The sequence below is a fragment of the Vidua chalybeata genome, chromosome 5 (assembly GCF_026979565.1).
Source record: "Vidua chalybeata isolate OUT-0048 chromosome 5, bVidCha1 merged haplotype, whole genome shotgun sequence".
Taxonomy (NCBI): Eukaryota; Metazoa; Chordata; class Aves; order Passeriformes; family Viduidae; genus Vidua; species Vidua chalybeata.
In genome coordinates this window covers 7,518,677-7,532,603 of record NC_071534.1, presented here as the reverse complement: position 1 = coordinate 7,532,603, position 13,927 = coordinate 7,518,677, and the positions used below count along the sequence as shown (strand labels likewise).

The following is a 13,927-nucleotide window of genomic DNA, read 5'->3' as shown; positions in this document are numbered from 1 at the left end:
TTGAATAACATGCAAAGAGGTTGGATTCAGAGAAAAGGTTTGAGCTCTGATTCTAGAGGGGCTTCTGCAACTATATCCAAAATGTTTCTATGGATTCTTCTGAGAACTGGCCATTATCAGAGGCATTGGTTACAGTTTGTCTCCAGTAGCAGGGGTACTTGCAGAGCCGGACTGTGCTGTAAGTAGCTGGCTCTATTTGGACAGATGGTTCTATCTTCTTAAAGAAGTTTTAATTTCCCTAAGCTGAAGCTTCCTTGGATAGAAATCAAGGATGACTTGTAACTGTCTTACTTCCTTGCTTGCTTGGAATAGTGACACTACAGAAAATCAGTTTACAATGATTAAGACATCCTTTCTTAGATGTTTTCTTAGAGCATCAACTGTTTTCTTCTTTACTGGGTTGGTCTCTTGTTCACAAGCACCCTCACTTCTAGTAGTGTCCCTGCTCTTCCTATCAGTCTTCTAAATTGCATTAGCTTCTGATAATCTCTCAGGGATTTTCCCATTTGTTTTCTCACTGTGTGTGCTGCCTGTAGCCTGACTGTGGGAATATGGTCCAACTTAAGGGATAGGAAGGAAAAAAGACAGGTATTTAACAGGCTGAGGTACCCAAACTGAGGGCTTTTCTTTTAAGCACCCCTCAAAAAATGATGTTGTCATGATGAAGATAACAAAATATATGTGGGATGACATAAGAAGGCCAAAATATTTGTGTCAGATGCGAGCACAGAAGAAAAATGCTGAAATGAGAAATTGTCCTAGGTAAATCATAAAATCATTGAATGGTTTCGGTTGGAAGGGACCATAAAAATCATCCAGTTCCACTCCGTGCCATGGACCTTCCACTATACCAGCTTGCTGCAAGCTCTGTCCAACCTGTGCCAGAGCCTCACCACCCTCACAGGGAGGAATTTCCAAGAAAATCCCATCTGATGAGAACAAGAGGTTGCTGAGAACAAGGTCCAACACAGCACCTCTCCTCATTGGCTCCTCTATCACCTAGAGAAGGAAGTTCTCATCAACGCATTCCAGGAACCTCCTGCAAAACTTCCATCTTTAATTGATTGTACTGTTTGATGCATCCATAAATTCAATATTCTTAGCATGAATTTCAGTCACTGAGACCAACTGGCAGGAGGTGGCTTGCACTTACGCCAGAAAGCTTTCTTACCTTCCAAGACATCATGGTAGGATATCTGTTGGGAAAAGCCCTAATTCCAGGCTAACTCCTCACTTGTGACCAGTGACTTGTTCTTTTTTTCTGGTAATCTGCTAGCACAGTTCATTCTAGAAGAGTGAATTATTATTCTACTGTACTCATTTCCCAGGTGTTCAGCTCTCTACACTTGAGTGCCCTCTCATTGCAATGTTTGAAGAATTTCTGTCTTTTATTCTGTCTTTAAATATTTGATGCATTTTTCTTTATTTGTTCAGCTTCTGCTGTGTGTGACATGAAAGGATTTTTAGCTCCTTTTACCTTTGTAATTGAGGTGCACTTTAGTGCCCACATTACCCCAGTTCTCGTAATGGTGACGTTCTGTGCTTTCTGCCTCAGAAAAGAGCAGGGTGAGGAAGTGCAAGACACCCACCCTAGGCTGCCATTCCTTTGGAGGAGCTCTCTAGAGGGACTCAAGTTCAGAAGACTGCATCTTAAGATTTGTCTAGGAGCTGAATGGCCCAGATGTTTTGTCCTTGAAGCAAAATTTGGAATTGCATCCCAGCACTGTGTTTTATACAGTGCTGCCTTCCTCTATGTCTGTGTGACAGACAATATGCTCTCAAATTAGAAAGTAGATTTTGGTAATTTCTTTAAATATCTTCCCAAGTCTTTCTTGGTAATTTCTAACAACATCTCCAAAAAGTAGGAGTCTGTGTTTGACACAGCCCTTAGTCCTGGCTGGTTATCCTGAGGAATTCAACAAACACTCTTGAAGTTCCTGGGTGTCCAAGCAAATCTGGCAGTGAAACTTTGAAGATCTGTGATTAAAGGCAATGGGTATGGAAAAGCAGATAAAGATCCTGTGTCTGGATAACTTTATACTTACTGATATTTCCAAGTCCATACAGTGATTCTCAAAGCCAGTGGTAATCAATTCTGCAAAGCAGGAACTGAGCAAGGGCACAGGGATCTGACTCTAGCTGGGACTGCTGACATGCTTTGGCAGTTGACTCCTGTTGACCCATGGCCTCATTGGAGCATAGTTATGGAGAAGGGTGAGAAGGAAACCAGTCCTAGGAAATGAGTGGGAAGAAACATTTTCAGTGGTTCCTGTAGGAAAAGCTCCAAGTGTTGATGTTCTCCTTCCCTGCACTTACATTCTTCCCCATCAAACACGGATGCTGATCTCAAAGTACCACCCAGAGGCACCAAGATCATCTGTGGTAAACATCAGAAAACTCCTTGTTCTATCCACTACTCGTCCACCCACATATAAGATAGCACTAGAGACCATGGAAAGCTTTTCCATGTCTCTCAAATCCCTCATGCTTCTGTCCACAGTGTCTGACTTGGAAAGTGTTCCAGATTCACTGCTGTGTAATTCGAGTATTCTTGCTAGAAAACAGCAGGCTTGGTCAGCAGCCAATTTTCAAGGGAGCTGGCTATTCAAAACCACATCCCAAATAGCTGGATATACATATTAGTCTTAGCTGACCTTTATTGAAACTTTCTGTCCTTTGCTTTGTTTCTGTAGTCTTCATTTTTAAGTAATCAGCTGTTTTGTTTACTAGGAGTTGGTGATGGGTCCTGTATTTCCACTACATTAGCACTGCTCAGGGGAAAGTAATAGCTCTGGATTGAAGCATAAGCCATTTGTTTTTCTGTAATGAGGAACTCTCTGCTGCCTGCTTTCCCACTGATGAGATGAATTATGCTTTATTTGCCTTGAGAAGAACTGTACTTAAAAGCAATTTTCTGAAGAGGAAATGAGGCAGAGAATGCAAAAAAGGGGGGAAGAAAAGGCTCTGTCCCAATTAAAGCTCCCTGATCTGATTTTCACACATTTCTTGACTGAATAATCCTGGTGTTTATTGCTGGAAATCTACCAGGCTAACGATTAATTGCTGGCTAATTACTTTGAAGCTGCCCAGTTGCATCTCAAATTTGCTACAATGGCAATTCTAAAACAGTGGTGTACCTTCCTTCCTTAAATGTCTTGGAGGATTTTATCAATGGCAAACACAAGTCTGATAAACCCTTTTAGCAGGACTAAACTGCAGAGATCAGGTGTTTTTTGAGAGTTATTTGCATGACTTTGGTGCCTTCAATAATTTAAATTTGTGGTGATCACTTGTATATTTATGATGCTGTCATTGAAATTACCGGGGGATGGATGCACACCCTGGGGGGTGTTATTTTGTATATTTATATATAGGCTGTTCCCCTGCATTTGTATACCAATGCTCTTTTCAGAAGAGGGATTTCAAACACCCTGGGTTTAAAATTGCTCTATACAGCCAGTGAACACCTTTTTCTTTGAAGAAATTTTTGCCCTTGACCTGTGTCTCTCTTAGGATAAATTATATATTTCCTTCACAAGGAGCAATTCTTACCTATATTCTCCTGAATCATGCTAAGCAATCCCTTCCATTTCTTTATATGAGAGGTGGAAGCTTTGGGCACTTTTTTTTTTTTTTTTTTAGATTGAGCTCTCTCAACCTTAATGTTCTCATTGGTTTGCCATTTATGAGTTCCATTTTGTGGAAATTCTCTGGATTTTCTTCACTTTAAAGGCTGTCATACAGTAATGCCTTGAAATGTTCATGTTGTAATGTGAATTACCAATCCTCCTAGAGAAGCCTGATTTCCTGGCACCTGTTAAACACACCTGAAAACTTTTAAAAACACATTTAAAAACTTGATGTTTTCTGGGTCAGTCACCACTGCCCACCAGTGCAGTGGGGTAGAGGGAGATCCAGGAGTACTGTCCAAAAAAGAAAGGACTACCCAGGCTGTTGAGAAGGCTTTGACAAGACTGAACTTGTGCAAGCTCTTTTTTTTAAAGTGGACCATGGCTTAGGCACTGCACTTCTCATTACTTTGTATTTGCTTCACTGAAAGTGCCTCCTGAGGAAGATGCAAAGCCTTTGGCATTTTGCACTGCTCGCTGGCTCCTTTATTTTTCAGCTGTGCTGTTCCATAGATGTGCAATTTGCCCTTTCTTTGAGGTTTTTGTGTCTTTGTGGCATGGAAAATTTTCTGATTGAAGGATTGGTAAGCAGAAATCTCTCTGAATTATTATATGCTTCAAAGCAAGAGCAGGGAACACCAAGAGCTGCAGATGTCCTTTGGAAAGGGAGGTCAGAGGGCAGGAAGGGAAAGTGTCCATCAGACTCACTCAACTAGAATGTTGGGTGAAATTCCAGATGTCCTGTTTTCACATTTTTGACAATGTATAGTGAAAACACAGAGATTTGATTAGTATTATAAATAGGAATTGCCTGATTATAAAATGAGAGTAAGAAACTCTCCCCTCTGTTGAGGGGCAGCACAGCCCCTGCTGAACTTACCTCTATTTTGAGGTTAAAAATGGGAATAGCAGCAAGGGGATGCTCAAAAAGACACTGAAATCAGGGTAATGTTATTACTGATTTCCCTCCGTTTCATTGATGTTGGACAGCTTGAAGTCAAAGGCCTTTCCTTTCTCTTCACTGATTTTGTGGCAATCCTTGTAGCCCTTCAGAAGTGCTGCTGACCTGGCCAGCCTTTACATGTAATTTCAACAGTACATCAGGCCAGTGCACTGACTGTGTTTTATATTTGCATATGGCTTCTAAAAAGAACATCCTTGGGCCTCACACAGTTACTGGGGGTTTATCATTTATGCTCTTGGCGAGTTCATCAGAATTTAGAGATGCAATTACAATTTACCTTCAGACTAAGCATCATCTTTATATTAAGAACTCCTTGAACTGCAGGAAGCAGTATAAAATAAGCTGCATTTATTTTGCCTTTAAATCTTCCCTCATTTCCCTGTAAAGCAGTGACAAGTCTGAACCCTTCAGCTTCCATAAAAGAAGCAGCAGACTTCGATTAAACAGCTGCTGCCATTATCTGATTTAATGGTGACAGTGTACTGAATGTTCCTGTGGTGCAGAAGGTTTCCAAAGCAGTGCGCTGACTTGTGTGCTTGCATTTGGAAATTGCCTTCATCCTTCAGAGGAATGCAGTGAATCATTGGAGGGGATGAAAAGCTGCAGCAGCTGAGTGCCATGTGGCAGCAGCAGGCACAGAAGCCGAAGGGGATGTTATCTGCAGTGGGAGTATCAGGAGGAGATGTAGGAAGAATTTAGCTGGCCAAGGCTGGCACTGCGGAAATACTACTCTTACTTTATATGCCGTGACAGAAATTGACAAAGGGCTGGTTTATTCTTTCTCTGCCTTTGCATTATTTATGCCAAACAAGAAGAAAATAACTCTCATTTCATGGCATTTTGCACTCTCTTTGCAACAGAACAAATGCAAACGAATATTTCTGAGAGTCCCACAAGATAGCTTTGGTCTCACATGTGTTCTCTGAGAAACCTTTCTATTTTGTGTCCCATTAGGGTTTGCTGTCATCTCTCAGGAGATGATGCATGTTTGAAGAGCCAGTGTAGAATCTGGTTAGAAAACAAGCTTTTTGCAGACATTAGGGCTGTCGGTGCCTGGGAATTCAGTTCCTACAGTCCAGCCAGCTCTCACCAACACCTTTGCCCATTAATAACTCTCTCTAGAGATCTATTTTCTGGCCTAGCCACACTGATGAAAGATGTGTGCACTCAGGTGCAGCTGAGAACAGTGAAATGGTTTCGTCTTGTCCTAACTTGGGCTGAAGTTTCATGTTTATGAAGGATGTGCAGCTGTGTGGCAATTTTAAATAAGTATAGAGTGCAGTGCATTATGGAGAAGGCTAGTGATTATTTTATCACCTCTTTATCCCTAAGAACCTCAAGGTTTATCTAGGTTTGCTTATCAGATAAGCGGAAATATGATAATCCCTTGGTCAAACAAAAAAAAAAATACTGCTATTAGGATAAATTTAATCTTTCATGTGTCTCTTAGTGTGTTTAATTTATGTCACACAATTTCTGCTTGTACATGAGCCCTGGGCATGTGAAATGCAGAAGAAACTCTTAAGAAAACAAGAGGCCATAGTAGTAATGATATTTCCAAACACCTCAGTGATACTGGTGTGTAGGCTACAGAGGGGAAGCAGCCCAAAAATACAGAGCTACTGAAAAGTCAGCTGGTCTGTCCTCCTTCCCCAAGGCAGGTTCAGCTGTTCCCTGCCTTTCCTGGCACTGCTGATCTAGACAGCTCTTAAAGGTGTCCAAAGGTGGTGTGATTCATCCTTTGTATCCCTCAGTAATCTCTCTCAGTATTAGGTGTTCCTGACAGTAGACTTGTTACCTTGGAGGTGTGATTATCCTTTGGAATCTAGATAATACCTCTTCAGATCCCACAGCCATTCTATTCTGTTGATTCTTTCTACCTTTCACAATGTCACTTAACTCCACACCCCTCCTCCAAAAAAAAAAAAAAAAAAGAGGGAAGGATCTTTTGGTACTTAACAGTTTCTATTAATTCAGTTGAAATGGCTCAAATATAATTATGCAGAATTGTGTCTTGGAGAGAGGTAGGGATCATACTTGTAGGAAAAAAGGGCTGGAAGATGGCTTGAGAGGCCAACCAGCTCCACACATGTTCAGTTATGCAAAACTGCTGGTGACACTCAGCAGCTGCAGCAGTGGGGATTATTGGGATGCCCCATCCTTCCATCCCAAAAGCAGGTCCCCACTGGACTCCTCTGACATGAGCAAAGAGTGGCAGTAGACAAGGAACAGCAAAGGAGGAGGAGGAGCAACACTGCCCAGTTTCCCTCCTCTCTGCAAGTCCTTTGTAGAACCATCTAGCCTGGGTAAAGCTGCACAGGCTTTCCCACTCCAAACCCTGCCCTCTTGCTCTTTAGCTCCTGTTTTGGTCCTACAGGCAGCCCTCGAGGTCAAGTAGCAAGTGGTTGCCCTCTTGCTCTTTAGCTCCTGTTTTGGTCCTACAGGCAGCCCTCGAGGTCAAGTAGCAAGTGGTTGCCCTCTTGCTCTTTAGCTCCTGTTTTGGTCCTACAGGCAGCCCTCGAGGTCAAGTAGCAAGTGGTTGCCCTCTTGCTCTTTAGTTCCTGTTTTGGTCCTACAGGCAGCCCTCGAGGTCAAGTAGCAAGTGGTTGCAGATGTGGACACAGAGGAATTTTGGTGGCTATCTGAGGAAATGAGTGGTGGCAGAGAAGATTCATTAATCTTCTCAGAGCAATGCTTTATGAGCTATATTTTTGTTCTGTCTCCCTTGGGAGGGAACAAGTGAATGGACTATTTTATCATCTCACCTGTGTGGCCCCAGACAGGAATTCTCTTTTGTGCCAGTTGCATTGATTGATGTAATCAGACTGGCTGCTAATCAAAGCGATCTCAGCAGCCTAATTCGGTACCTGATCTTTCTCTGTTTGTGCTTCAAGGTCTTTGACAGGGTCCGAGAAGATTGCCCTAATTTCCACGAGAAGATTAAGCCTATTAATGCTGAGCTCACTCAGCCCAAGCTGGCCATCAGTGCTGAAGATGAGGAGGAGCTTCTGACCCGGGTCAATGTTGTCTTCCACTGTGCAGCCACAGTTCGCTTTGACGAGCCCCTCAAGTACGTCCTGCTTTTCTGTGTTTCCTGAGTGGGGTCAGGGTGCACCATGGCACTGCCCAGAGCATCCCTTGCATGGCTGCAGTGCTGATTCCCCCTTCCATGTTCCTCATGCTCTCCATGGTTCTGTGCTGAACATGGAAGGGGTGGTGTGCTCTGAAAATGCCGTGTGTGTGTGTGTCTCTGTGTGTGTGTGTCAAAAGGGAACTGTCTTGGCACAGTCCCACGGGAACAGAAGGAAGAAGTGCAGGATTGGGTTGTAATACTGTAAGGGAGTTAAGTATGACCTAAAACTGGGGTGGGGAAAAGTGTGGTTTAGGTCATCAGGGAGATGTTTTGGCAGAGCTGCAGAGAGCTTGAAGTGAAGCTGTTGTGTGGTCTCTAAAGCTGGTGTTGTTAATGGCCTTTCTTTGTCACTGAGTAACTGGAGAGGAAAATGAGCTGTGGTTTGAGAAAACAGCCCATCACAACCTTTAAAACACCCAGCTCTTGCTGTAATTAACTGTTTGCAATAAGTGCTCGGTTTCTGAAGGAGTTCCCTTGGGAGTGCCTGTCCAGGCAGGCTTTTCCATTTAGAAATACCAGCAGAAATGAGCCACTGAAACAAGATTAGATATGTAAATGCTTCTGTGCAGATTATCCGTTTCAACAAACCGAGGTGGATGATCTGCATTGCCAGATCCTATAGTCTTTTGAAAAAGCACTAAAGCTGTCATAGTAGAAAACACAATTCATAATATCAATCTTTATTTGCTCATAGGCTAAAGAGATATCCACTATGTCAACCATAAATATTTGCTTTTTAGAACAACTAATTAGAGAAACACCAGAAAGAAAGCAGCTCTTGATGTGATCTTGAGCCAATATGTAAGTAGCCACAAATGTTCTTAAATCAATGCACAAATGAACCCACTTTAAAAATAAGTCTCAGTGGCATGAAACATCAAAGGGAAACCACATTTTTCATATAGAGGATAGCCAGAAAGAAGCTAAAAGTTTAAAAGGTCATCAGCTTACAGGCAGTGGAGAAACTAAAGATTGATTGTATGTGATCTGTCAAAATCTCTCTAACAGAACAAGGAAAATGATGATTAGAAGGCAAAATATGAGAAGTTCTTCAACTCAAAATTTTTCCTGACTGAATAATAAAATATATCAGATGGGTAAAAGTTTTAGCAAGTTAAATGTGAAAGCACAATATTGCTGCTTAGTTAAGAATTTTGAGCAGCAACTTGATGATAACACAAATAAAATTATTTTTTCAATGTGGCAGAAGCTCCAAGATTACAACGGAATATGTAAAGCAAATAGATAAGGAAGGGGGCAAAAGCATTGCTGTGAAGACACTGGAGAAGCAGCAGTGGAGATACTAAATTAATTATTGACATCAACATGCAGTACATTTAGGGAATTCTCCAGATGGAACTCTTGAGGGCAGAAATCTCAGAAATTGTGTAATATTGAAGTATTAATAGATGGTGGTTTAATAGAAATAGAAAAAAAATAAAGAATGACAAAACAATCAACAAACTGCCAGGGTTAGATGATATTCCCTTTGATGGCTAAAGGAACTCTGAGCAACTCAGCAGATATCCATGCTAGGCCTGTATTAGGAGTACAGTTCTGTTCATTGCTTCTCAGAAGGGCTGCAGTCAAACAGAAGTGTGCATGGAAAAGTAAGTTTTGTCTGAAGGGTAGCTCAGGTAGAAGTATTCATCCTGCTAGAAGGGCAGGAGAAAATAGAAATCTACAGAAAATGCTTCACTTTAATAGCAGCATGTAAAAAGAAAGGTATCTCTAGCTTTAGACACAGTGATCCAAATATTGATTATACTCTTCAGTTGATGTTTTCATTCCTTTGGACTATTTACATTTTCTCTTCAACATAATTAAGTTTTTTTAGTGTACACTGTGCTTGATGGCATAATTCCTAACATAGTACATGTCTTTGAAAGCTTCTACTCCTGGGCTGAGCAGATTGCATATTCCTAAGTCCCTTCTGTGAAGGAACGTGTCTCTATTCCAGTACAAACCATGCAACAGAGTCTGCTGGTTGAGATGTGTTGCAGATTGTCTCTAGGACAATTTCTAGCTATGCTGAGTGCTTGAAGGTCAGCCTTGCTAACCAGGACATTCTTTCTCTTATGCTTATCACCTCTCATCTCCATTCCTTGGGAACTTAAGCTGTTATCTCTAATGGTGTCTTCTTTGATTATGAGTAGCTTCAAACCGAATGAGAGTAGGTTTAGATTAGATATTAGGAGGAAATCTCTTACTTTAGGGGTCCTGAGGCCCTGGCACAGGTTGCCCAGAGAAGCTGTGGCTGCCCCATCCCTGGAAGTGTTCAAGGCCAGGTTGGATGGGGCTCTGAGCAGCCTGGGATAGTGGAAGGTGTCCCTGCCCATGGCAAGGGAGTGGGACTGGACAATCTTTAAGGTCCCTTCCAAGCCAGGCCATTCTGTGATGCTGTGAATCTGTTTTTCTGGGCCCAATGACCCTTTCCTGCTTTCTGAAACTGTGCGTTCTTCTGGTTTAGCAGTGGTCCCTCCAGAGAGCACTGAATGTGTACCATAGGAACCACCGTGCCTAGAAACACATGTTCCAGGGAAGGGTGGCCAACATGTCACATTTAGAGATGTTGGTGAAATCTTACTTGTGACCCTTCAAATTAAGTAAAAATATTTGAGAGACATTCAGTGTCCAGAACAGCAAATCCAACAGCATTGCTTTAAAAGCTGGTTTCACATTTGCATTTCAGTGACACTTTCTGCTCCACCATGCCCTCTGCTCTCCCTGACTTCCCTTTCCATGAAGAGGCTTGGATAAAGCTCAGCCTTTATACGTTCTTCCCACTGAAATGCCTTTTGCTTGTTCCCCCTGTGTTCCTTAGACATGCCCTGCAGCTGAACGTGATGGGCACGCAGCGGCTCCTCGAGCTGGCCCGGCAGATGCGGAACCTCGAGGCCTTCATCCACATCTCCACTGCCTATGCAAACTGCATCCGGAAATGCATTGAGGAGATCATCTACCCGCCCCCAGCCGAGCCCCAGAAGCTCTTCGATTTAGTAGAGTAAGTAGGAGCCACACTGCCCCTTCCAGTGCTGGCTTCCCTTCATCCTGTGGCAGACGTGGGAGCTGTTCACAGAATCTGTCAGAGGTGCTGTTACTTCTGTTTCTTTGTGGTTTTTTAAAGACTTTGATTTCATGAGAGTCCAATATTAATTTCTGCAGGAGTGCATTTTCTGACAGGAATGGAATTGCTGCTTTCTGTAACACTCAGCCTTATAAGAACTGATTTTTTTTCCCTACACCTTTTTTCTTTTATCTTTTCAGCTTCCCAACGTTGTTTCCATTTCTTTCAGAAATCCTGTGGTATTTAACTGGAGTTATATGGGGATGAGTAAGAAACAGGCTTTTTTAGACAGTTCAGTATGAATCATTTAGTTTGGAAAAGACCTCTAAGATCACCAAGTCCAAGCTTTGACTGATCACCACCTTGTCAAATGAACCAGAGCACAGTGCCACATACTGGTGGGTTTTGAACACTTATAGAATTGGTGAATCCACCACATCCTTGGGTAGCCCCTTCCAATGCCTGGCCACCTTTTCAGTGAAGAAAATCTTCCTGATTTCCACCTGAACCTCTCCTGGTACAGCATGAGGCAATGTCCTCTCAATCTGGACAGGAATAAGGTGTTTGATGAAACACCAAAAAAAGCTTGGTTAACTGAATTTACCAAAATAAAGAATAATTAGAAAGAATAACAAAATCAGCTGATAAAGGTCCTAGGAGACATTCTCCTTAAAATTTTTTCCCACAGCTGTTAATGTGTTTTCATTCATTTTCTAGTGGGTGATATAAACAACTGATCTGTGATCTGTTAACACGAAGAGCTGGTATAAAATCTTTATTCTTCTTGATTTAGGGTAATGGGAAGATTAGGAATTAGAAAGATGAAATTAATTAATGCCCACTAAGAGAACCACTGATTTTTTTTAATAAAAAATGTTTCTCTTAAGAAATAATTTAACTGTCTAAGCACTACTCCAGAAAACTTAGAACAAACTAGTTTTTCTATTTGAATTTCTCTAGTAGCCCATATTCTTGGATATGTTTACTTCCAGCCAGTAGTCATCAATCATTTATCATTTATGCAGTAAGTGGAACATGATAAAAAACTTGAGAAATGTCTTAGTGCATTAGAGCAATGGGCTCCCTGGCCCAGTATCTTGCCCTCAAGACTGTCACTGAGAGATGCTATTTAGGGTAACTGCACCAGCCTGGATACTCCTTTCTGTTCCCCTCACAGAAACCTGAAGAGTCTAAGCCTTTTTACTGTCTCCTCATGTGCTGATGGATCTGTCTTGGTGCTGATGTTAGTTGTCCTTCCTCTCTACCTGTTCTTAAACTCTACTCCCTCCCTGAGGTTTGGAGGTCAGACAGAACTTCATGCAGTACTCCCAGTCAAAGTTTTATTTAAATAGCTTCAAAATTGCACCACTGGTCTCATTCTCAGTACCTGATGATGACCAGCATTTAATTGATTTTTTTTTTTTTTTTTGCCTGCTGCAAGTACACTGACATGGAGGTTTCAGAGTGGTCTGCTGTGATTCAAGAGCTTTTGCTGAGCTACAGTTGCCAGTTCTGAGCTCAGCAACTTCTAACACCAGTTCTGATAGACTGCTTTTCCCTAAAAGTGAAGCTGCTCTGTCATCTTTTTGCCCACAGACTCAGTTTTATGTCCTTTGGTGTTCATCACTGTCAAGATTCCATTTCACAGTCCCAAAAAGCTTACCATCACTTGCAACTCTGAAAACAATTAGTGTTGATGGCTCAGATTTAAAAAAAGACTGCAGTACAGGTCTGATTGCTAGTCAGAAATGTGGAGAAGGGCTTGGCTCAGAAATTGTTATTTCAGCTGCTTCTTATAAAACACTAAGAATTTATGTGTATATGTATATATATATATATATCATAGCTTGAAAATGCAGCAGAGGGGATGATGTTTGAGATGCACCTTTAATATTTGCCATGTAAGAGAAAGAAATAGTGTGTAGCTATCAGGGTACAGAAGGTTTCAGAGGGAGGGGAGTGATAGGTATCAGAATTTTACCTTTGAAGAGGAGGAAGGGGGAGCAGACATGGAAATATAAACTGCCTTCAAAAATGGGGAGAGATACAGATTATCTTTTGCATCAGCAAGCTGTGGAAGATTCCTTTCACAGCCAACCCTTGTCTTAAGGTCCTGCTCTTGCAAGTGCTTTAAGAGGAATAATTGAACAACTGGATGCAATAACAGATCCATTTAACAGTGCTTTTGGCCATGCACTTGATACATGCTTATGATTACTTATTCACTTCAAATGTCAAGGAGGACTCCCAGCTTTTTCTTCTTCTGCTCTTCTCCTCCTGTTACATCTTGCTGTTTCAGTATTCTGATATTTAACCTGCAAGTAAACCCTGAGGTTTAAGCTGTGTAAACCAAAAGTCACACTTCTAAGTGTTGCCAGGCCAATAGGGGAAACATATAATCTGCTGCATCAAGCATGGTTTGCCTTAATCTAAAGCTGAAGGAAATCAGCTTTGAAGGGTGTGCTGAGGTAAGGAACACAGCACACAGCAAAGTCTTGGCTGAAGATGTGGGTTGGTTATTGCAGAAAATACAGATCCATCATTGCTTACAAGAAAGAGTTTTACTAATGCAAAGCCATTAACACAGAAAGGTTTGTTTTCCTGTGGCAGAGTAATTTGGTGCATATAATGGAGAAGTTATTAATTGTTTAATTTGCATTGTTCGCTTGGAAGGGGCAGATGCAGCAGTGAAGTTCTGCTAACTCACAGAAGCAGCAGCTTTTGTGAGTTAGCATTCCAGAATCTTTCAAATAGGTCACAGAGCAGTTCTCCTTGCTGAAGTGTCAGCTCCGCCTCCCTGATGGGAATGTTGGTCCATCAAATCACCTGGCAGGCTGGTGCCCTTGGGACAGGTCCTCAGGTAATGCAGAGACCTCTCTGAAGGATGAGGGCAAGGGGAAATTACCTCTACTTGTACATCTACACCTGTCTTTGCTTTGTGCTTATTATGAAAATTTGAAAAATCAAAAGAGAAGGGGAAAAAGACTTGCACATAGCTTAACCAGAGTTCCCAAATGAACTTAATCTTCCTCCAGGCTCTGCAGAAATAGCCATCTCCTCTTGGTAGGCTGGTAATTAGCTACTCCACAGATTCAAACAGTAGCAGTTTAGCTGAGACTCTGAGGTTCAATGGC

General features: G+C 41.9%; 1 protein-coding gene across 5 annotated transcripts in view; it reads left to right on the top strand.

Annotated features, from left to right (window-relative positions):
* The window catches only part of LOC128788558 (fatty acyl-CoA reductase 1-like), a 121,369-nt gene that overhangs the window by 84,853 nt on the left and 22,589 nt on the right, over positions 1-13,927 (top strand). For all 5 annotated transcript variants that reach the window (XM_053943684.1, XM_053943688.1, XM_053943689.1 and 2 more), the window contains exons 3-4: positions 7,488-7,663; positions 10,551-10,730. In XM_053943684.1, the coding sequence (XP_053799659.1) occupies positions 7,488-7,663; positions 10,551-10,730 (356 nt within the window). The remainder of the gene's footprint in view (positions 1-7,487; positions 7,664-10,550; positions 10,731-13,927) is intronic.